We start from the raw sequence: 24,165 nt of genomic DNA on the forward strand, positions 1-24,165 counted from the left end.
AATATTAAAAACCCAATAAAACCTCAGCCCTTAAAACCTTCCCTCGAGAGGGCTGCCTCCAGGCGCCTGCTAAACCTGGGCTAGCTGTTTCTCTCCTGGGCGCTCCCCAGGGCGGGCGCCACCACCGAGAAGGCGGTGCAGGGCCACCCCTCGGGGAGGCCGGGGCGAGGCAGGATCAGGCCAGCCAAGGCCTTCCTCGGGCGGCGGCGCTTCGGGGGTCCCCCTCCGAGACGCGTGCGCAGACGCCCTGCGGCCCCCGCCTCGGCTTCAAGTGCGTCACGTGTGGGATCCTCTCCCCCCCCGCCCCCCGCCGAAGCAGGCCGGCGGCCATCTTAGAGGCCCTCCGGCATCACGTGACGCGGGCGGCGCCATCTTAAGCCTCGGCGAGCCTCGCCCTCCTCGCCGCCGCCATGGCGTCACAAAGGGGCGGAGCCACGTGGCGCAGGCCGGCGGAGCGAGCGCAGTCGCGAGAGCCGAGGAAGGAGAGGAGGCGGCGGCGGCGGAGGAGGAGGAGGCGAAGGCGAAGGCGCGGGCCATGGGGCAGTGCGGGATCACGTCCTCCAAGACCGTCCTCGTCTTCCTCAACCTCATCTTCTGGGTGAGGCCCCTCCCGCTCCCCGCCCTGTTCCGACACGGATATAAACTGCACGTGTGGACGCTGCGCACGCGGGGCAGACCCGCCCAGGCCTGAATGGCGAGGGATCCCCGGGGGACGCGGCTCTTTCTCGCCCGGGCTCCGGGGCCGGGAGGGGTTCGCTGGGCCTCAGCTTCTCTTCCCACCCTTTTCGCTCCTTGGAAGAGTGGCTGGGCTAGGGAAAAATCCAAGGCCGCCTCCGCAGGTCAGCCGGGGGCCGGAGGAAGAGGCGCGTGTGGACCCCGCTGAGGTCCCGCCCTGTTTGCTTCCCCGCTTCCTCCTTCGCCCTAGCTGGGAAGATCCAACCCGGCGCTGTTCTGGGCGGCTGCCGGAGGGGGTGGGAAGGGGGTCTGCCCCCAGCGAGGACACTGTACGTGGGTGGCATTTAGGATTGGGTCGGGCACAAAGCGTGCACAATTTTCAAGACTGGCCTCGTGTTCTGCTTACATAAATGGTTTGTGCCAAATTTTTATTCCCCCTCATTTTAATTTATATCCAGCTGAGCTCAGACTTTTTTTGGGGGGGAGGGGCTGTTGTCAATATTAAGGTGATGTGTGCAGGTTAGTAGAACAGCAGTTTAGAAAAAAATACCTCTAGAAGATGGAGAGATGGGAAGGAAGACATGAGAGCAGCATAACCTAACTTAAGGGAATACAATTGAAGAACATGATGGCATGTACAGTATAACCTTCACGCGCCAGTGGGCTGGAGTTCAAATTACTGTAATGTCAGATTCATTATGCCAGCTGTTTGAAAAAAAAGGCTCTGGAATGCGGTAATACTATATTAATAAGCAAAAATAACATTGCTATAAATAGTGCTTCTACAGTTCAGTTGTTACCCACTTCTAGTCCTTTCAGTGTTATGTGGCATGTTTCTTTGGCAGCTCTCAGGAAGTTTTTCCTGATTTTCTTCTACTTGTTTTGGTATGGCAGTATGAACAGATGCCAATAAAAAAATACAACATTAGGCAGTTTCAAAGTCTTTAGTTTTGTTTACCAAATAAAAGTAAAATAATCATGCTACGTTAGATCATACACTAGTCTAGGACATCAGAAAATTTCCCAGTTCAAAGGAAAAAAATATTGTGCTATTTGTACGAATACACACACACACACACACACACACACACACACTCCTGGCCTTACCTGGAGATGCCAGGGATTGAATCTCGGACGCTCTGCATGAAAATTGGGTGCCCTGCCACTGGGCAATGATCCTTCTTCATCAAATGTCCCAGATAAGATTAGGGTACAGTAGTTTGCAGCAGCAGAAATATAGTTGCAGACGGAAACATTTGTGCTACAGCTGTTTTTAGATCATAGAGGTGATTTTGTATACAAGGGAAAAGTAGAATTAAAGAAATACAAGTAAAAAAGTCAAAATAAACCAAGCTATAATTTAAAGACTAGAAAAGTAAGCAAAGCAGTGTTAGAACAGAAAAGCTATTTGCCTCCTAGAACCTGGGTTACAGGAGCAAAAATCGAATGGCTAGTTGCCCCCCCCCCCAGATGTGGGAGCACTTTCAATGTTTTTGAAACACCTGAACACAATTCATATCAATGACACATTGTTAATATCACATTTTTAAGAGCAATTCTTAATTGGACGCCGCAAACATAAATGGGGCTCAGCCTCAGCAATAGTGGTCCACCATAAGTATTTGTAAATACTAGGGTGGTGTGTATATATACCGTATTTTTCTCTCCATAGGACGCTCCTGACCAAAAGACGCACCAAGTTTTTAGAGCAGGAAAACAAGAAAAAAAATCTGACTCAAATTTTGTACTAAACTATTTAAAACAGCAAAGTGTGTGGCTCCTGTCCACTTTGCTGCTTTAAAGCGAGCCATGGTATATAATGATGAGAATGGAAAAAGGACGCATTCCATTACAATGTAGCTGTTTTCATTATCACTGGGAAGTCAGTATTGGCAGCAGTCACAAAAACTAAAATTTGAGCATTTTACTGTTATTAATCAAGAATATTAATAGTCAGGGAGAGAAACCAGGGCTGTGCAAATGAGAAGTGCTTGGAGTATGGAGTAACAGCAAAAAGATGATGATGATAATAATAATAATAATAATAATAATAATAATTTATTATTATTTATACCCCGCCCATCTGGCTGGGCCTCCCCAGCCACTCTGGGCGGCTTCCAAAAGAATATTAAAATACTGTGAAGCTAAAGATCAAATGATTGTGCTCCAGTTCCTAAATCTCTGAAGTTTTCTCAAAACAGGCATGGTTGTTTTGAAAGGAAGATTCAAAATGGAGTGACTGAGCAAAGAACAGAGGAGGAAAAGAGGGCAGATAAATAGCTTCCATTCAATACCAAGAGAACACAATGTTTTTGGTTTAGTATAGGTGGACTGTACTTGTAAGAATTTGTATAATGAATTATAGAGTTGGAGTGGAATATCAGAGCCTCTTTTCAGCAGTAAAGATTAGCTACTAGGAACATGGTCCACACACACAGGATGTCTGGTTATAGCTGTGCAGTTTAAACTGTTCCTGAGCCAGATACCTGCTCAGTTTTAGCTGAAATTACTATTACTGGTTTGTAGAGATCCTTTGCATGTATTTATGACTATTTCCCCAAAACTGCTACTTGAAGAAATCCCCAAACTTACTATTTGTAAACTTCAAATGGAGCTCAGAATCCAGTTAGGCAATCCTTTGCAGTTGAATTAGGAGGCACTGAGAGACAGCAATTTGCTGCTCCCCACCCCCACCCTCCACCCCAGGAGCACACAGCCTTCCCTCTGCTTGCAAACCTTGCAAACCTTGTCGGGACTTCAGGGGAAAGCAAAGGCTGTAGGCAGAGCAGTGTGGCTCCTCCCCCCACCCCCAAAAAGCACCCCAGGAGCACACAGCCTTCCCTCTGCTTGCAAACCTTGCAAACCTTGTCGGGACTTCAGGGGAAAGCAAAGGCTGTAGGCAGAGCAGTGTGGCTCCTCCCCCCACCCCCAAAAAGCACCCCAGGAGCACACAGCCTTCCCTCTGCTTGCAAACCTTGCAAGGACTTCAGGGGAAAGCAGAGGCTGTAGGCAGAGCTGCGTGGCTCCTCCCCCCCACCCCCAAAGAGCAGCCCGGGAGCGCACAGCCTTCCCGCTGCTTGCAAACCTTGTCGGGACTTCGGGGAAAGCAGAGGTTGCCGGCAGAGCACCGTGGCTCCTCCCCCCACCCCCAAAGAGCAGCCCAGGAGCACAGGACAACAGCGATTTGCTCCAGGGAACACACATTCGCTCCATAAGACGCACAGACTTTTTCCCTTGCTTTTTAGGAGGGAAAAAGTGCGTCCTATGGAGCGAAAAATACGGTATGTATGTGTCACACACACACACACACACACACACACACTTAGCCAATTGTGTTCACAATGGAGTCTCTTCAGCATGTAAAAAGGCTTTCTGGGGAGGGAATGCCAGATGCTCAGCCCAGAAACCTTGCAGCAGGAAATCTCCGCTTGGTTCCAAGGGGGCTTTCCTGAGTCGCCAAAGGTGCCTGGTTGGTTTCGAACACTGAGGCAAATGCAAGGCTTTTTAAAAACAGTGCCTTATAAAAGATTTCAATCAGGCCATTGTGTGCTTAAAGTGCTGAGCAATGTGCTTCTCTAGAAGGCAGGGTTTTGAAAGATGTATGGGATACAGTGGACACTTACACGGTGATGAGAAGGGATGGCTCGTCCATTGTTTCCAAGTTAGTGTTGCTCTGAAGGCAATATTGCTGCTGAGCTAGGTGCATTGTTCAGTTCTCTGGGAATTTCAGAAAATCTGTAAGCGAAGGATACAAATAACTTGGCCTGTATCAATTTAGAGCTAGTGGGAAATGTTGCATTTCAAACTACCTGTTGTTGTGTAAAAACATTTGAGTTAAAGTTGTTGTCGATAGGTAATTCTAAGACTCTGGGGAGGCGGAGGCATAGGTGGGCCTCAGCTGCCTTGGAGTAGCAGCTCCGATATTGACAAAAAGTCACTGTATATTTCAGGAGGGTTTCTGGTATTCAAATCCATTTTTCTCTTCAACTAGGAGAAACTACTGTAGTCTGAAAAATGACAGTGGAAACATGCTAGGTTTTTTTCATCACAGGCTAGGGGAAATTAGGAAATTCATCTGCTATTTTAACTGGAGATGGTGCCTCTTTTATATACAAGAATTGGAGCTTGTCAAATTAATAGGCAGTAGAGTTGGGTTAGTAAAGACAATAGAAAACACTTCCCACAATTCATATGGAATTTATTACCACAGCATGATGGGATGGCTTTAGAAGGCGATTTGGCAAATGAGTGGAGGAAGAGAGCACTTTCTGTACTGGAGGCAAATGGAACCCTCTTGTTTAGAGGCAGGTGTGCAGGATACAGTTTGCAAGAGGAGGGGTGGGCAAAAGTAAGAAAGGGCAATCGCCTTCATGCCCAGTTTGTGGTTGGCCTCTCTGACAAAGAGATACCCTGCTTTGTATGTTCTTATTAAATTTTCACGGGTACATTTAGTACAGAATAGGGACACGTTTACTCCCCTAACCCCTGGTCAACCAGTGCATCCTTAGATGTTTTATATCTATCTCACCATGGTTTAATATGTGTAGCTATTAAGATCTTGCTATTTAACAAATTTGATTTAAGAAATGTAAAAACACACCAGAGCATTACAGAACAGACAGTTGGAAGTTCTCTGCAGATTTTAAAAAATTGTTTTCTTGGCGGCTTTCCTACCATACAGCTCTCAAAGGTGTTGCGTTGTACAGAACAATTGCAGCACATTCCTTAATAGCTGTTGCGTGTATACTAGTTTAGCTTGGCTCCTGTCTGGGTTTAGTGTAGTGCTGCATAGGTGCACCAAATAAGATTGATTAGTACCTGAACCTATGAATTATTACTAAGATTGAAACTTGAGAACTACAGCTAATGTTCTCTCCTCTTCAAAACTGAACAAGTGTAATGTGAACACCACTTGAGAGCAGTGAGCTCCTAAGTCAGAACAAGTGGCTCAGACAAGTTGCTTAGACGTGCATCAGTTTCTGTTGACCTGGAGCATGCTGTTTCTCTTGGGATCTTGAACTGGATGTAACTTCATCTTGGAAGAAGCTTGCTGTGGGCTGCATTGTTCTTACGCAGATCAAGGAAGCTGGTAGTGCTGAAGAGCCAGCTCAGGTTACAAAGTGAACAGAAGAGAATGAGGCCGTTGTTGTCCTGCTTACCTTTCTTTCCCATTCTTCCCTCCCCCCCCCCCCAATTTCCTCTTGCCACTCATTGGGAGTTTTTTCAATACTAAGCCAGAGGTTTTCAACCTTTTTGAGTTCCTGGCTCCCCCCCTTTTTTAAAAAAATATTTTATTAAGGGTTTTCTTGTTTTACAGTGTAAGTGTAATGCCTCGTATTTTTTTTCCCGTGTAACATTTTTACAAATCTGTTTCATTTGTTGAGACATTGGGGGGGGGGGAGAAAAAAAAGAAGAAGAAAAAGAAAGGGGGTGGAGGGAGGGGAGATGGATGGGGGTGGGGTCGGGTAGCGGTGTTTCTATTATGCTTAATGTATGTAGAGTTTGGTGTCAGCGTGCTTGTGTTGTTCACTTGTGTTCCTTTGGTGGTGAGAGAGGTTGGGGTTGGCCTAGGGTGTGATTGTTTGTTTGTGACTGGCTGTGGTGAGCTTTGTTTTCATGTGTGGGTGAGGTGGGTGGGTGTTTTGGATCAGGTTAGCCATATTGATTTGTATGCTGTTGGTGGATTATTGTCATTGTCCTGTTGGGCTGTGTATGTGATAAAGGGGAGCCATACCAGGGTAAAGGTGTCTTCTTTTGTTTGTCCCCATGTCAGTTTCAGTTTATTAGTTCATTTTTCTAGTAGGGCTGTTTCCCATACTATTTGGTACCATTGGTCCATGCTTACTCCTGACAGGTCTCTCCAGTGTCTGGTTACTGGCTCCCTTGACCAGCTACATTTTTTTTGCAGCTCCTCTGTGGAGAAAGCAGTTCTTTAAAGGGCAAAATGCATTTGCAAATGATAACTGTTCCATCTGATTCTGGTAATCTTGGGTCAGAGACTGTATGACTCTGAATACCAGTTCTTGGGACATAATAGCAGAAGAGGGCTTTTGCCTTTATATCCTTCCTATGACATCTGGTTGACTTACTAGTGGAAATGGCACGCTGGACAATGTTCCAGCAGGGCATTTCTGTTTTGTGATGCTTTTTACAAAACAACAACTGCTATAGTTTTGAACTGGATTTCAGTCAAGAGATGAGAATGGGGCTTGTCTCTTAGTATTGACAACCTTTATATGATGAGAAATGTATTCAATGTACATGCGTGGACGTAATTTGAAGCCCAGGCTGCATCAGTTGTTGCAGTGCCTACAACAGGCATTCCCAAACTGCTTTCCACGAACCATCAGTGGTCAGCAGCTCTATTCACCAGATGCCCCTTAAATCTACGTTACAGACGCAACATTGAAATGTCTAGTCACCTTTTCCCCCTTTAAGATTACAAAGCAAAAAATGCTTTTTGTATATTGTTGACGTTAATATATTTTACAATTCAGTCACACATTTTACCAATTACAGTAATCTTTTTTAAAAAATACACGTGAACTAATACAGTGGTACCTCGGGTTGCATAGCTTCAGGTTACATACGCTTCAGGTTACAGACTCCGCTAACCCAGAAATAGTACCTCGGGTTAAGAACTTTGCTTCAGGATGAGAACAGAAATTGTGCTTTGGCAGCGCGGCGGCAGCAGGAGGCCCCATTAGCTAAAGTGGTGCTTCAGGTTAAGAACAGTTTCAGGTTAAGAACAGACCTCCAGAAGGAATTAAGCACTTAACCCAAGGTACCACTATACACAGTTCACATCAGTGACACATTTGTAATATCACATTTGTAATAGTAATTTAATAGCAATTGTTAATTGGACACCACAAAAATAAATGGGGTTCAGCCTCAGCAATAGTAGCCATCCATAAGTATTTGTAAATACTGGGGTGTATGAGTGTAGACAAACACACACACAAACACACAATTTCAATCTCTCTCCTCCCCCTCTCTGTGCCAAATACGTTGTTTCATTTTCAGCAAGTACTGCAGCCACAGTACTATTATATCAAAATTAAGAGTCTATTATATCAAAATTCTTGGAAGAACAGGCCTAATAGCACAATCCTAACCATTTATACACAGAAATAGATCCTACTGCAACCAAAAGGGCTTACTTTCAGGCATATGGAATTGGGATTGCAACCTAATTATTTTTGAATAGCGCCTCTCCAGCAACATGCTTATGAACACTCCTTTCACAAGATACCGTTTTTTGCAGGACTGCCTGTACAGCTGAGTCTTCAAAATCTTGATACATTAAAGGTTGGGCATACCTGTGATGCCACAATTACCATGGCAAAATAACTATGTAAATGTTAATGCATTTTGCAGACCTTCCTTTTGATATCCACAATTTGAGAATTAATATCTTAAAACATTGAAAGATTAATGTTAGCCCCATCCTCCCCCTCAAGTGTTTCCTTGTGTAAATGCAGCTAAGGGACCCCATTATTAGAGATTCATCACAATAAAGCAACAAGATGTCAGACTTGTGCTACAGTGGCATAAATGAAGCAAACATTCGTAGACTGCAGCCACCTTCATTACCTACTTGATTTGTAAGTTTAAAATTAAAAAGCATGGCAATATCCTTGTGTTCTCTCTAACACAACTGTGTTTCAGTGATGCTGTGCATGCATTTTTTCTGAAGAGCAGAAATGCTGTGCTGGGATAGACCCTGTGTGCTCTGCAAGTTTTGCAGCTGTCTTACAAATGGTTCCGTGATCTCCTGGTGAGCCCTTTCTTTTCCTTCTGTGCAGTCAATCTAGAAGCAGGCCTCTCTTTCAGATACTTAAGGGAATCTCCATGGACACAAGTACTTGTACTGGCAGCTGAATCCCTGCATGTTTAATGAAGGTGCAGCTAAACACTCGCTTGGGATTTCCTCATGCAAACACACTTAACAGTGTTACCCTTGAAGAACCATTAATAACTATGATCAGGTTTGATGGATGGATGAGTGTTTCTGGGCGATGAGTGCAGAGATCAAGTTCTCTCCTGGTAGTTCAGGGACATTGAGGTTTCTGTGAATGGGAGAAAGTAGATACCTTTGCTCAAGCCATAGCCTATCAAAAGGAATGGTGGTACAGTGGTACCTCGGGTTACAAACACTTCGGGTTACAGACTCCCCTAACCCAGAAGTAGTACCTCAGGTTAAGAACTTTGCCCCGGGATGAGAACAGAAATCGTGCGGCAGCGGGAGGCGCCATTAGCTAAAGTGGTACCTCAGGTTAAGAACGGGTTTCAGGTTAAGAGCGGACCTCCGGAACGAATTAAGTTTGGAACCAGAGGTACCATTGTATTTCAGAGACATGAGTCTTCCCTGTTGGATTGGAAATAATATATTGTGGTATTTTAATTGACTTCAGATTGCCGGTTGATTTCTTAGGAGATAACATGAAAGACTCCCCAAATGTGTGTGACGACTTTGTTTCTAACATCTGCTCTACTTGGAACAGGTATTGCTTTTTTCTTTAAATAAAAGCCCTTTAATTCTGCATGTTTGGATGCCTCATTCGGAAGTTTCCCTGATTTCTGGCCAGTGTGATTACGTGTTTCTTTCAGCTGGTGTGGGACAGAGCAGAACAACGTGGTGTGACACTGATTTTGCCATACTGATTTAAAAAAATAAATGCGTTCGAAATGATTTCTACAAACATTGCACAGTTGCATTAACTTGAGTCAAATGCATACTTGACTGGCATTATGACTGTGGCATTTGTTAAACAACTTCGATAGCCATGTATGGACCCAATCTAAAATAGCTATGGTGGGGCTTTGGCAGGTAGCTCAATGTATGGTTGGGAGTTATATAGTCCATGAATCCAATAAATACTCTTCCCATAAGGAGCGACCTTTCCTTTCAATTGTATTATGGGTTGGCTCCCATCTTTAGAATTTCCTCCTCAGAAAGGCTTGTCTGGCACCCTTCCTTTCCACATGTTAGCACTGGGTCAAAATGACTTTCTTTACCTTGGTTTTTTATCAACAACAAGGTGCTTTGCTGCTGCTGTTTTCTGGTCCTGGTTTTATTGATACTTGTTTATTTGGTAGTTTTGCTGGATGTTTTTGGTTCAGTTCAGTTGTAAACTAACTTGTGAACCCGTTGGATTAAAAAAGCTAGATATGCATGTCTGAATTAGATAAATAAATGCCTTGGGCGTGTGGCTGCTGTTGCTGCTATTCTTGCTTGGGGGCATGAGCAGCTGCCAAGGAAACTTAAAAGTTATTTGAAGTTTGTATTAGGAAATAGAGCCCAGCCAAACAGTATTATAAGAGATTGTGTCAACTATTCTAAAACAGATTTGAATGGATTTTACAGTATTTATTTTTTTAAGACTGGTGTACGATATTTGATAAGCCTAGTTGCTTTTTGCTTATTTCTGCTCCTGATGTTGCGACAGGAGTTTTTTTGCTAAACTTTTGCTAAACTTTCATTGAAGTTCAGTATGATTTTAGAATGGTTGTTTGCTTCCATTTTTCAAAAGGCCACACCTGAAATAACCCAAGGGAATCAAAACAGCAGCAAAAAAGTGGGAAAACACCACATTACACTTTTAAATTTTTATTGTGCTGGCAATATTCACAATTCATTTTCAGCTCTGTGATCTTGTTTTATTTTATTTTTTTAAAAAGAGTTCCTAGACATTGTGTTGTTGCGACTGTAACCTAGGCTTCTTCTTAAAACACTTGCTAGACTTCGGAGAACCACAGGCAGTTATAGGCTCTTTATGCATTGCTTAATAACCTTTGGCATATGCTGCCATAGAATGTGCCACAGAATAGGCTGGTTTATGTAGGGGGGTTTTAGGAGCACATTAAAGAAGCATGGATACATCAGTAACTATTAACTATGATGGCCAAATGGAACCTCTGAATATTAGACAGGAGGAGAGAGCTGGTTCCTTCATTTTCTGAGTGTCCCAGAAGTGCTGGTTGCTATGAAAAAGGAGGGGGGAGCCGATGCTCCCTTTGGGTCAGATTCATCGGACTCTCTTTGTTCTTAAGATTGCCTTTTGCCACTCTGCACTTGGTGTTCCAGGCTGGGGTGGATTATCTTGATCCATTCCAGTTGGGCTTCAAACTAGTCTTTGGGTGATATTCCATGTTTTTGTCCTGGAGTAGACTTGACAAAATCAGTGGAACTGTTCTGAGGGTGACCAATATTGGATATCACCTTATATTTTGACTCTATACCAGAGGGCGACATGATTGCCCTTTCTCCAAGGATCCCAGGATAGCTCCATGGTTCTCGCTCTCTCTCTTTCCTAGTCTCCACTCCCATGCCTTCTTTTGTCACAATCCTGTGAGTAAACTGCAGTTATGAGTGGCCCCAATCCCCCATGAGCTTCATGTCTGCCTGGAAATGTCAACTGGGATCTTCCTAGTCGTAGCTCAACACTAACAGCTGCACCACACATAGGAAGCTGCCTTACGTTGAGTCAGACTGTTGGTGGGACAGGCAGTGTACATGGGTCCTAGGCCGCTTAGGCCTTTATAGGTCAAAACCAGCACCTTAAACCTGACCCTGTACTCCACCAGGAGCCAGTGCAGCTGGTAAAGCACTGGATGAATGTGATCCCACGGCAAGGACCCTGTAAGGAGCCTCGCTGCGGCATTCTGCACCTGCTGGAGTTTCTGGGTCAGCTTCAAGGGCAGCCCCATGTAGAGCGAGTTACAATAATCAAGCCTGGAGGTGACAGTCACATGGATCACTGTGGCCAGATCAGGGCGAGAAAGGTAAGGGACCAACTGCTTAATACAGCGGAGATGGAAAAATGCCACCTTTTCTGTGGCTGCAACCTGCACCTCCATGTAAAGGGAGGCGTCAAAGGTTACACCCAAGCTCTTGACAGAAGGCGCTGGCATTAATTGAGCCCCTGCAAGAGATGGGAGTTGGCCCCCCAACCCCATGTCGTCCTGACCCAGCCAGAAGACTTCTGTCTTCGAAGGATTTAACTTCAACCAGCTCCCACACAGCCATCCAGCCACAGCTTTCCAAGCATCTGGTCAGTGTGTCCGGGGCCGAGTCAGGGCAGCCGTCCATTAACAGATAAAGCTGGGTGTCATCATATTGATGACAACCCAGCCCAAAGCTCCAGACAATCTGGGCAAGGGGGCACATGAAGATGTTGAAAAGCATCAGAGAAAGGGTTGCGCCCTGTGGGACTCCACACACCAAGGAGTACCGCGGTGACAACTCCCTCCCTAGGTCCACCCTCTGTCCCCAAACTAAGATAAAGGAGCGCAGCCATTGTCGGACTGTGCCCTGAATCCCCATATCGGCAAAGCTGTGGTCTAAAAGTTTGTGATCGACCATGCCGAAGGCTGCTGACAAATCTAAAAGAATCAGCAGTCCCAACCTGCCTTGATCTAGCTGTCTACGAAGATCATCTGTTAGAATGTAGGATGTAGGATGAAGATCATCCACTGAAACGGACGCCAGTCCTGCTCCCTCTTGTGAAACTCCTTCCTTGAACCTGCCAGAGGAATGGGCTTGTCTGCTGCAGCAGCAGATTCTGTAGGGACACCCTGAAAGGAGGGGGGAGGAGAGGGAGAGGAGGAGGAGGAATCGGGCCCCTGAGCAGCAACTGTGTGTCTGCTTGCTTGGTGTGTGTGTTTTTGTGTGTAAGGAAGAGAAAAAGAGCAGTGTGTGTGTGTGTGTGTGTGTGTGTGTGTGCGCACACATACACAATCTATCTCTATAGTAGCCCTGCCTGCCTGCCTGTTTGGTTTTGCATTTCTCTCTCATCTTAAGGGAGGCTCCAAAACAGGTGGGCGTCTCTGCCTCATACTTCCACCCTTTCTTTCCCTGAGGCAGAGGGAATGAATCACACACCCAAAAGTCTAAAGTCCCAATCAATTGAAAATGAAAAGGCAGCCAATAAAAGCACTCCAAAAATCTTCACAAAACCAGGCACAGATGCTAATGGACCAGGGAGCCCAAGACAAAAAAGAAGGGAGGGGGAGAGGAGTACAGTGGTACCTCAGGTTAAGTACTTAATTCATTCTGGAGGTCTGTTCTTAACCTGAAACTGTTCTTAACCTGAAGCACCACTTTAGCTAATGGGGCTTCCTGCTGCCACTGCGCCGCCGCTGCACGATTTCTGTTCTCATCCTGAAGCAAAGTTCTTAACCCGAAGTAATATTTCTGGGTTAGCGGAGTCTGTAACCTGAAGCGTATGTAACCCGAGGTACACTGTATAATTTTATGGAATTCAAACTGTAATACAATAAATACAATTTATAAGAAACAAAAGAAGCAATTTGGGTACCATTTGGAAAAAGAAAAGGGTTGTTTCCAATCCTGATCTGGAGGCTGCCTTCTACTTGAAAGTAAATCCCTACAGTTCAGTGGGGTTTCCTCCCAAGTAAAGTGTGCATGGATGGGGACCTCAATGGCTAAAGCTGTGTGTGTAAGAGAGAGAGAGAGAGAGAGATTATTAAAGCTAGGGTAAAAGGGCACATATTAGATATCTAAATATTTATCTACACACACACACATATGTTGGTATTTGTAAATATTAATTATTCAAATGACTTACGGTTTTGACCATTTTTACAGGGTCTGAGCCCCATTTACGTTTGTGGTGTCCAATTAAGAATTGCTTTTAAACATGTGATATTAAAAGTGTGTCACTGATGTGAATTGTGAATTAGTTCATGCATTTCAAAAAAACAAATATAAAGTGTTGCTGAACTGTGAAGAAAAGGCAATTAGCCACTTATGTTTTTTTGTGGCCGTAGCCTAGGTTCCAGGAGCCGTGTGGCAAATAGCTGTTCTCTCCCAGTTTCTAACATTCCTTTCAGGTAGACAATCCTAGTTGTCCTCAAGAACATAGATTTGGAGACATCCGGCAAAGTTGCTTACACTGAAGCCAGACGTTGCAGGTGACCGCTCTAGTGCTGTAAATTGAAAGCAGCAGATATAATGGAGTTTTTCTAGCACATGTCCTGAAGAATGTTAACTGCTTGATGAATATCCCATGTAGGATCAGACTTGGGACCTATGGTGTGATCCTGTGCAATTGATTTGTGGAACTTAACCCACTCTACCTGAGGCTATGTGAGAGCACCTCTTATGTGTATGGAGGTTAGAAAAACATTCACCAGCATTAATGCTGCTGGTGTTGGTGTGGGATGTAATCCACTGGGAGCAGTCAAATACAACATTCCTTGTTTTGCTAGAGTGGACATGCAAGGGAATGTTTGGTCCAGCCAGTTGAAACTTCCTGTTCCTCTTGGCCTGGAGCATCCTTCTTTTCATGCAACTAGTAGGTGGGTGTGACCTTTCCAGACCCAAGAAAAGGCCAAGTCATGCAGCCACCTCTCTCTTTTCCATCTTCCTTTCGTCCTGTGAACTGCCGGACAGCTAACTGCAGTCACTAGGTCAACCCTTATGGGATAAACCTGTTAGTATAAGTTTGTAACTTTAAGCCTAAAGCCTGCCTTCAGGGATCACACTGTGCTTTGCCTGATCATGAGTAAACTTTCTTTTTGTTAATTATGAATAAGACACTGGTGTCTTTATTCTTTTAGGAGGGATTCAAGGGGTTTTACCAGGAAAATATTAGAACACATTTCAATCTGGACAGGCCAGATCGAATTGCGTATTGTCAAGAAACTCAAACAAGTTTGCAACAAGTTTGCTGCTGTGTAAAGGAACTTGCTAGCGCAAGTTAGCAAGGATGTTAATAAACAATATATCCTCTCCTGCCACCCTGAACGTTCCAACAGTTGGAAGTGGAAATAATTTTGCGCTATTAGCACAATCAGCAGCTTGAGTTGGCAATGACCTTCAGTGCAGTCGCAATGAATAATATATAACGTAGCTTTTCTGGTTTCTGGGATTGAGGAATATCAGTTCCTCAAGTTGAGAGGGGAAGGAGTTGGTGCATTTCCCATCTGCTAGAAAGTAGGTCGGTAATTGTCAGGGATGTAATGCTTAGCACCTCAATCCTTAGTAGAAGCTTTGTGTGTGAGGCAATTAATAGCATCTCATGCTGAAGTTTGCTGCGGTTCATGCTTAACCAGTAGCTTGTACTAAGTGGTTATGATTGCAACCATAGATTTGCATAATGCTGCATTTAGTTTGGTATTACTGAGCTACAGCATAACCTGTAAAGAAATCACCCCATAAAATATTTGTATATTTGTTGAGCAGAAGCCTGAAAACCTGTGTGTGTTTGCACAAATACACACAACCCAAGTGCTAGGCTAAAAGGAATTATGATCTTACCTCCCTTTGCTTTCCAGGCAGCAGCTGGCATCTTGTGCTACGTGGGAGCCTATGTCTTCATCACATACGATGACTACGATCACTTCTTTGAAGATGTTTATACACTCATCCCTGCAGTGGTTATCATAGCAGTGGGGACACTTCTCTTTATCATTGGTTTGATTGGCTGTTGTGCCACGATCCGGGAAAGCCGCTGTGGACTCGCTACGGTAAGTCTGGTGTTTGGAAAGGGTTTTCTGTTTGACACACTGGCAAGCGTTTCCTCAGAACTGCCAGTGTGTTTTGGAGCCTAATAGTTGCTGTAAATGCTACCTGTCTTTATCATAAAATAATTGCTTCTTGAAAAGCACCATTTGGAATGCTGAGTCCACTTCCTAAGCTTAGTGTACCTTGTCTAAAGAAGCGGTATGCTGAACTTGACCGTTTTGATGTTTTTGAAATGGTGTTTGCTTCCTCAAATTACCGGTAGAGTTGAGACTCTTTAACACAATGGGTATTGAGTGCATTCACCATTACCGAAGGACTTTATTAGATTATCTGGGTGTAAGCTATAAATAGCATAGTTATATCTTCACAAAACTGTAAGTTGCCAACATAACATGTTTTTTCTTGCAGTTTGTGATCATCCTTCTGTTGGTTTTTATCACTGAAGTTGTGGTGGTTGTTCTGGGCTATATCTACAGAGCAAAGGTAGTTGTCTCTTCTTAAGTGCTAAGTATTGTGGTTAACTGTGCTTAGGATTCTGTAGCATTGTATTTCTGATAAGTAAAATTGCTGGAGGCTATTGGAATGGAATTATAGATGTAAAAATAAAGTGGGCACATGCTAAGAAAAGTATTTTAAAATTTCAAAGAGATAAAAAGCTAGAGAAAAATAAGGTAGTAAGCAAAGAATTTGGATGACTGTAGCTAACAGAATCCTTCAACCTTGGCGTTATCAGTACCACGCTCTAACCTGCTGAGCTATCCAGGAAGTTACTACTGTATGCCCAGCTGCTGCTCTTATGGCATTCTGTTCTGCCTTTGTAGAAATTTCTAAAAACAAAAACCCCAGGGTTAACACTGAACTAGACCCACAGAAATTTCACTAATTTCAAAGAGCTGGATGAATTTTTAACAAATGTACAGTATTAAAATGTGTTTTTTAACATCGTACATCATTTGTTTCTTGTTGCGGGGCCTCAAACTCTTACTGGTCTCCAGTTTTTTATGGTCAGATGCTTACTGTTTAATATGTTTATGTACTGTTGTTTTGTGAGCTTTCAGTTGTGTTTTTGTTTACTGGTATTCTTTGTTGTTCTACACCACTTAGGTATTTTTTTCAATATTAAGTGTTTATAAATGTTTTTAAGTAAATCATAAAATCATGGAATTGTTCAGTTGAAAGGGACCACCTCAGTTAATAAGTAGATTTCAGTTTTAAAAATTTCCCAAAGCTTTTCCCTTGATTGAGGGAGGGTAGAAGCGAAGGAGACCAGAAAATGCACGAGGGTTGCAGACATACCAGCTTCCGCACTAGAAGGCTGCTGTTTGCCTTCACCCCATCCATTAGTCTTCAACCCATCTTTGCCCCATTTGGGGGCCCCACTTAGATCAGGCTTTGACCAAGTAGTGAGAACCAGCCAGCCAATCAGCTTGAAGCCTTTGCCCTCCAGCTGTTTTGAATTCCATTCAGCCCCCCCCCCCCCCGCCAGCATGGCTCAATGGAGCAGGATGGTCAGAGTTGTAGTTCAAAGCATCTGATCAGACCCAGGTTGGGCAAGGCTGGTAGAGGCCACCATTTCCAAATGATGAGTCAGAGCAATACAAGCAAATGCAGTTGCTTCCAGCTTGGGTGTTGCATTCAAGGTACAGCAGTCTTGCTCTTCCTATGGCAATAGCCGTCTTGTGAGTGAGAAAAGCCCAAAGTCACCCCCTGCCTTGCTTCAGAAGGTGAGGGCCCCCTAAGCGATGCATCAGGGAACTAGAACTGTACACACTGATCAACAGACTCATAGAGGGAATGGGGGCTCAGCAGGCCTCTAAATGGGATAACTTTAGAAAAGAACTTGCACTTGTTTGTTTTAATAGGTGGAGGCTGAAGTCAATCACAGTATTAAGAAGGTGTATGACACGTATAATGGAACTAACCCGGATGCTGCGAGCCGTGCCATTGATTATGTGCAGAGGCAGGTGAGAGCCAATGTAAAGACTGTCAAGGCAAGCACTGCACTGCTTCCTGAAAAGGGAAGAAGTCCACATTTACAGCTCCTGGCTTGTTGCTTTCGATAAGATAGTATTCCTCTTTTCCTTTGCCAACAATGCTAGGGAGGATGCTGTCAGAAGGGGTCTTCTGTTTTAGTTCTTGCAGGCATTTTGCTTTCTGTGCAGAAGGAAATTTTGAGTGTGGAGCAGCATTTCATCACATGCTCCTGCCTGTAGCCTGATCTGGGGAAGCCCAGGCGTGAGAACTGCCCTCAGTGAGAACTGGCCTAAGTCTCTGGCCTGGAAGCAGCTGGGGGCACTCTGTGCATGATGTTGCTCATGTAGAAAGGTGCAGGTGTATTGTTCACACATGCTTTATGTGCTGAAGTATGTTAGTTGGAAGATACCCAATTGCTGCTCATCTTTTGAGATAGGAGTCTTTCTTTATGAAGTAAGCAGAGGAATCCTGGGACATGCTGCCTCGCCCCACAGACCTTTATGCTTTGCTAAATATGCATCCCTTTTTAGCGAGCACAATTTGATTCACTGAGGGAATTTTTCACCCTTTCTCTCCTTCTTTGTAGCTGCGCTGCTGTGGGATCCACAACTACAGTGACTGGGAGACCACAAACTGGTTCAAAGAAACGAAAAACAACAGTGTCCCTCTCAGCTGCTGTAAAGCCACCAGCAGCAATTGCACAGGAAGTTTGACTCACCCCACAGACCTTTATGCCGAGGTGAATAGCTCTTTTGCTTAAGCTGCAAAATTTGCAAGGAAAAGGAGCCACTCTGTGAGGTAGGCTAGGCTGGGGGTGCGCGGGCGGACTTGATGCAAGGCCACCCAGCCAGCAAGGCAAAGGTGGCTCTGAACCTAAATGGTACCCTAGTCTAAGTCTCGTATTTTGTCTGCCATAGCCTGCTGACTATTACATATTGGCTAGCAAATACCTTAATTGGGACCTATGGCTCCATTAGAACCTATGAACCCCCTCCCCCCATATGCCTCTTTTTATTTTCTCTTGGAAAATTCAGGTATGTGATAACACTTCTGTAAGGGTTTTGCACTGTGTTTTCACCCAAGTGATTTGTATGAGAGTCCTCATACACTAAAACAAAATGCTATAAAACCCAGGTTATCACAGTGTAGAAAAGGATGACACCAGCAGCGCCATCCTTAAAAGGGTTCCGTGGAGAAGCGCAAGTGCCAAGACTTGCTGTTGCAGGCAGTGCATCTCAGCCCTCTTCTAAGGCAGCAACTGTAAGCAAGGGCTTGAGGGCAGCTGTTTGTTTCTTGCCTTTCTGGTCAATGCTCAGAACAGCCAAGGGTTCCCTTTTGCCTGGCAAGAGTACAGAGGACACTGGAGGGCCAGAGAGAGCAGTACACACAATCTGCAGTTTTCTAAGCTTCATAAATCTAACAGACGGCAAAGAGTTTGGATTGAGGAGAGGGGTGTCCCAGAACGTAGCATAAGCATTTTAGAAGAGAAACACTACCACTAACAGCACCACTGGCTTGTTCTTTTTCCTTAAGGGATGTGAGGCTTTGGTTGTAAAGAAACTACAAGAGATCATGATGTATGTTATTTGGGCAGCTCTGGCATTTGCTGCCATTCAGGTAAGACTTAAATATATAACTTTTGATGTTTGTGTTCTCCATCTCCTACAGAGATTTTTACAAAGCTTTCCCATTTTCTCTGTATTGTTCTGACCAGGTTTACCAGGCAAAAAACCCCTCAAATATCATTCTGTCTCCATACATGATGGTTCTTAAATGGCCTCATCTCAATATGGGCATTTCTGGAATTCCCAACACACTGTTTCTTCAAAGACTGGTTAAACAGTGTGTTGAACTAAGCACACAAACATCTGCACAGAACAACTAGTCCTGAAGTATTGACAAAAGTGATATTACACATGGGACTATGCAATGTGCCCTTCCTAAAACTGGCTGGTTAAACATCCAGTTCTGGAACAGATTGAAGTATGCCGGCAAGCAAAGAGGCTTTGCCTGTTGGCACAGTCCCATCCCTGCTGGGGGCGGGGAGTAAGATGCCAGAAGGATTATTCTCTCACCTATGTCCTTGTCCATCACAAGCTGTTCCAAGAAGCTAGGCAGGGAAAGGGTGTTTGCAGTTGATTCTCCTCCCACCAGGCCTTCCCATATGGCCTGGTTTTCATTAAACCACATCCATCTGACACCAGGTGTGGGAACAGGGAGAATCGGGACCACACCAAGTACATTGCCGAGTCTTCATTTTTCCTTTGCAAGAGATATTCTTTCAAAGATTTTTCTTGGCAGCCTCTGCTTCAGTTCAAGCTGGGCTGCAAAGGAAGAGTTACCTGACATCAGGTAATTGACAAGTGAGCAGCTCCGCCCACATGTTCAGATGACCCAGAGGGAGAATTTTGAATCTGGCTTATCAAGCAGATAAGCACTTTCCTTGAGTCCAATTTACCTGGTGGTGGTTCATGCTGAAAAGGCATCAACACAAATCAGAAGTTTGAACCTTTACCCTCTTTGCGATAATTTTAGATGTACCATTTTAGCATATTATGTTTGAGAGGAAACTGATCTCCAGTGAAATTTTATAAAAGCTGTAGTCAGGGTGCCAAACACTACTAAATACTTGAGTGTGTTTGAACATCAAGATCTGCACAGATACACAGATGCTGTACTTTCTTAAAGTGTGCACCGATAATGTAACAACAGAGAGGTGCATCAGAGTCTATGGGAACTGCAAACCCTGGATGACTGCTGAAGTAAGGTCACTCCTGAAAGCTCGGGATACTGCCTTCAAGGCAGGGAACATAGATATATACAGAGGGGCAAGAACAAAGCTCAGGAAAGGCATTAAGGCGGCAAAACAACAATATAAGCTCAGGGTGGAGAATTGCCCTATCTGATAACACCAGGAAACAAGTGTGGCAGGGACTGCAGCATCTAACCAACTACAAAGGCAATACAAGGAACACTGTTAAGGCTGATGATTTGTTGGCAGAGGAGCTGAACATCTTTGCCCACTATGAGGTAAAAAGATCAGGTATCATAGCTCCTGCCTGCCAGCCTACAAACTCTCAGCCGCTTATTCCATATGACCATCAAGTGAAAGCTGCATTGAGGGCGGTGAATCCCAGTAAAGCTGCTGGTCCAGATGGGGTGCTGGGGATAGTGGTAAAAAACTGTGCCGATCCACTAGCAGGGGTCCTGACAAGGATTTTTAACAGCTCTCTGCAAACGGCTTGTGTTCTATCATGTTTGAAAGCAGCCACCATTGTCCCAGTCCCAAAGAAAACAGCAACTAACTGCTTAAATGACTACAGACCTATTGCATTGACACCTGTAGTGATGAAATGCTTCGAGAGATTGGTCCTTCAACACCTTAGGACATGTTTCCCACTGGATTTTGATAAACATCAGTTCACCAATAGGAGAAACAGGTCAACAGATGATGCCATAGCTACAGCTTTTCACCTTGCGGCAAGTCATCTGGAGAGACCGGGGAATTATGTTACAATGTTGTTTATTGATTATAGTTCGGCTTTTAATACCATCCATTCTTAACAAAAGGCTGATGGAACTAGACCTTTCTTCTACCATCTGTGACTGGATTAAAGATTTTCTGAGGGATCGGACACAAAACAGTGAGGATTGGGCCTGTTACATCTACCTCCCTGAAGTTCAGCACTGGCGCCCCACAGGGATGTGTGCTGAGTCCCTACCTGTAATCGTTGTATACATATGACTGTATTTCATCTGATCCATCCACTGCAATTATTAAGTTTGCAGATGATACTACCATAATTGGTCAATTACGGGTGGAGATGAATCAGTGTACAGGAGGGAGGTTCAAAAAGTATCTACATGGTACCTAGAGAATAACTTGCACCTAAATATTATCAAGACAAAGGAGATGGTGTTGGACTTTCGGAGGAAGAGAGGGGAACTAGCCGCGTTGTATATTGGAGGGTTGTGTGGAGAGAGTCTCTTCCTTTAAATTCCTGGGAGTTTACCTTAGTGAAGACCTCACTTAGAAAAACAATATAACTCAGGTGGTTAGGAAGGCCCAACAGAGACTCCATTTCCTCAGGTTCTTGCAAAAGAACAATGTTAAACTACAATTGATGACCTCCTCCTACTGGTCCACAATGGAAAGTGTCCTCTCATATTGTATCACAGTGTGGTACATTGGCTTGACAACCACGGACAGAAAGTCTTTATAGAGGGTGGTGAACACAGCACATGATAGCATGGGCTGTCCCCTGAGCCCGCTAGCCGATATTGCAAGGGATCGTTGCCTTAGGAGAGCGAGAAAAATTCTCAGGGATGATTCACACCCCGGCCAGCACCTCTTTAATATTCTGCCCTCGGGCAGGAGATATAGAAGTATAATCAGTTGTAAAGGTAAAGGGACCCCTGACCATTAAGTCCAGTCGCAGATGTTTCCTGCTTGGCAGGGGGTTGGACTCGATGGCCCTTGTGGTCTCTTCCAACTCTATGATTCTATGATTCTATGATATGACTCTGGGGTTGTGGCGCTCATCTCGCTTTACTGGCCGAGGAAGCCGGAGTACAGCTTCCGGGTCATGTGGCCAGCATGACTAAGCCACTTCTGGCGAACCAGAGCAGCGCACGGAAACACCGTTTACCTTCCTGCCGGAGCGGTACCTATTTATCTACTTGCACTTTGACGTGTTTTCGAACTGCTAGGTTGGCAGGAATAATCAGTTGTACCAACAGGCTAAAAAAAAGTTTCTATCCGTGGGCTGTTAGGCTGCTGAATGGAAAATAATATGCTGCAACTGACTTTCGGGGTTGGTGTGTTGTACGACAAGCACACAGAGCAAGGAGATTGAGTGTATGGGGGGGAGGCTCGGTTAATTTCATTGTACACAGGTTGTACATTGACAATAAAGGTATTATTATTATTATTATTATTATTATTATTATTATTATTATTATACTTGAACTTTCCCTACAGAAAACACATGGCAACCAATGACAGCGGTTTTCCCCATGAGGCCTCACTGAATATCATTTCTCCTGTTGTGAGTCAGGGCACTTGTGTGATTGATAAACATGCCTAGTGTGCCTGTGCAGAGTTCTGCATATGTCACAGCCACAGACTTGAACTGTTTCTGCTGAGTACCAGAACCAGATATGTGTGCAGGTTCCTGCATGTGCCAGGTGGCACACCCCCTCCTCTTCAACTCACGGCAGCCCCCATGGTGGGTTGATTCCTAAAACCTCTGGTGCTAAAGGGAGTTGCAAATAGCAAGCACTTCTGATTCTGAATGAAACACAGAACAAATGAGGGATTTCACAATGGAAAGTAGCTTGAAGGGAGAGGTCTGGCAATACCCCCCTGAAACAGAATGGCTTGAATTGCATCTGTGTGGTGCCTAGGCAGCTTTCAGAAAGCCAGTACCTGGTACAAATAATGCTCCTGTGTTCTCAGTTTCCTTCTCATCTTCTCTGCAGCTGCTGGGTATGCTGTGTGCCTGCATTGTGCTCTGCAGGAGGAGTCGGGACCCTGCTTACGAGTTGCTCATCACAGGAGGAACCTACGCATAGAAGAAGCTGCAAACCTAAGCTTGAACTCCATTCTCTCCACTTCGGAAGGAGGCTTGCCTGAGTCAACTGCAGCAGTTCCTTTGCTGGCTTTGACTGGGTGAAAGTCCATTTTTCATAAACTGGGACGACAGGCACATTCACTGGTGATGGGCAAAGGCTTGGCTTTTGGTGCCTCCATATTACTGTGACCCCCCGACTACCGTAGCCAGCTTTCTACATATCTAGACATCATAGTAACCAAGTAAACACTATTTTGAGGCCATTAACTAGGGGAAGAGAGCAGCTTGGCACAAAAGCCAAAGGTAAACTTGGTAAGTTACTGCTAGAAGTTGTACTGATTTGATTCTTGTATGTGGAGTCCTTCCGATCTTCACTGAGCAATTGGCCAAAGTCTATACGAGGGAAGTCTGGTACCTTAATTTTGCAACACCTTCTTTCCCACCCCACCCCCCTTTTTGCTGCTTGCCTGTCACCAGTGTTTGTTGAGCATTACGTCAAGTCCAGAACACGACAACATGACTACTAACCAAAATTTTAGAATCACACGAGTGCATCTCTTGACCTTAAATTCAAATGAACAAATCTTCCAAACTTTTAGTGTGTTAAAGTACAGGCTGGCTTTTCAGGAGTATAATGTATGCACTACTGTTCTATAATGAATATTTCATTTTTTTCTATGAAAAGGCTGTTGATGTGTTGAGTGAATTGTTATCATAGAGTAGCAAAATAGTATGTGAAAGTGAAATGTAAATAGGAAACCTGATTAAATAAATTGTCTGTACATCCCTCTCCAAACTAAATCATGCTTAACCATTTTTTTTATCAATGCCTCACTCTTAAGATATTTATGCTTTTTGTTTATGTAAAAGATGGGGCAACTTGTACCTGTGGGGATAATATCCAAAGCCCCCAGGATCTTGCCAGCTCAAACCTCCCTCGCCCTGCAGCCTCTGGGGAAGAGGTGTGGCTGCTCTGCTTTGTGCTCTGGTCCACCCCACCCCCCCACCCCCCGCTCCCCTCAGCCACATCCTCCACCAGCGTGTGGCCCCTGGACAGGTTCCCCCGAGGGAACGCGGCTGTGGATAGACAGAAAGAAACTCCTCATCTCTGATGTGTAACCATAATTAAGCATTTGTAACAGACTGGTGGTGCTTTTTGGGGTGTTCGACACAACACTATCTGGCTGCAGCAAACTATTTGCTGTGTGGTCTATCAATCCTTCACCTTTCCACATTTTTTCAGTCCAAATATTATGGTAGCATAAGTTTTCGTAGGCCAGAGCCTACTTCAGCCTGAAGTGTTACCTCCGATTGGCAAGTGCCTCTCTCTTTTTAGACAGGTGTAGAGCATGGGGGTTGCTATTGCAAAGTGAGGCCCAGGAGCTACAGGCAAGTAAACACAGTCAACTGAAAAGGGCAGAAGATTGCAGGGGTAGTGACCCACTTCCA

The 24,165-nt window shown here is 44.6% G+C and overlaps 1 protein-coding gene across 2 annotated transcripts; it reads left to right on the forward strand.

Moving 5' to 3' along the window:
* Positions 1-426: 426 nt before the first annotated feature.
* Positions 427-23,517, forward strand: TSPAN3 (tetraspanin 3). Of its 2 annotated transcripts, none has more exons than XM_081207944.1 (7): positions 427-598; positions 14,980-15,171; positions 15,578-15,652; positions 17,032-17,133; positions 17,730-17,882; positions 18,677-18,760; positions 22,625-23,517. In XM_081207944.1, exons 1-7 carry the CDS (start codon positions 536-538, stop codon positions 22,715-22,717), a joined length of 762 nt encoding a protein of 253 aa, XP_081064070.1. In that variant the 5' UTR covers positions 427-535; the 3' UTR covers positions 22,718-23,517. The 2 variants fall into 2 exon arrangements, with proteins under 2 accessions (XP_081064070.1, XP_081064071.1); XM_081207945.1 differs by lacking the exon at positions 22,625-23,517 and adding an exon at positions 22,125-22,593.
* The last annotated feature ends 648 nt before the right edge of the window (positions 23,518-24,165 follow it).

Source organism: Podarcis bocagei (genome assembly GCF_964188305.1).
Source record: "Podarcis bocagei genome assembly, chromosome: 9".
In the NCBI taxonomy this organism is placed as follows: Eukaryota; Metazoa; Chordata; class Lepidosauria; order Squamata; family Lacertidae; genus Podarcis; species Podarcis bocagei.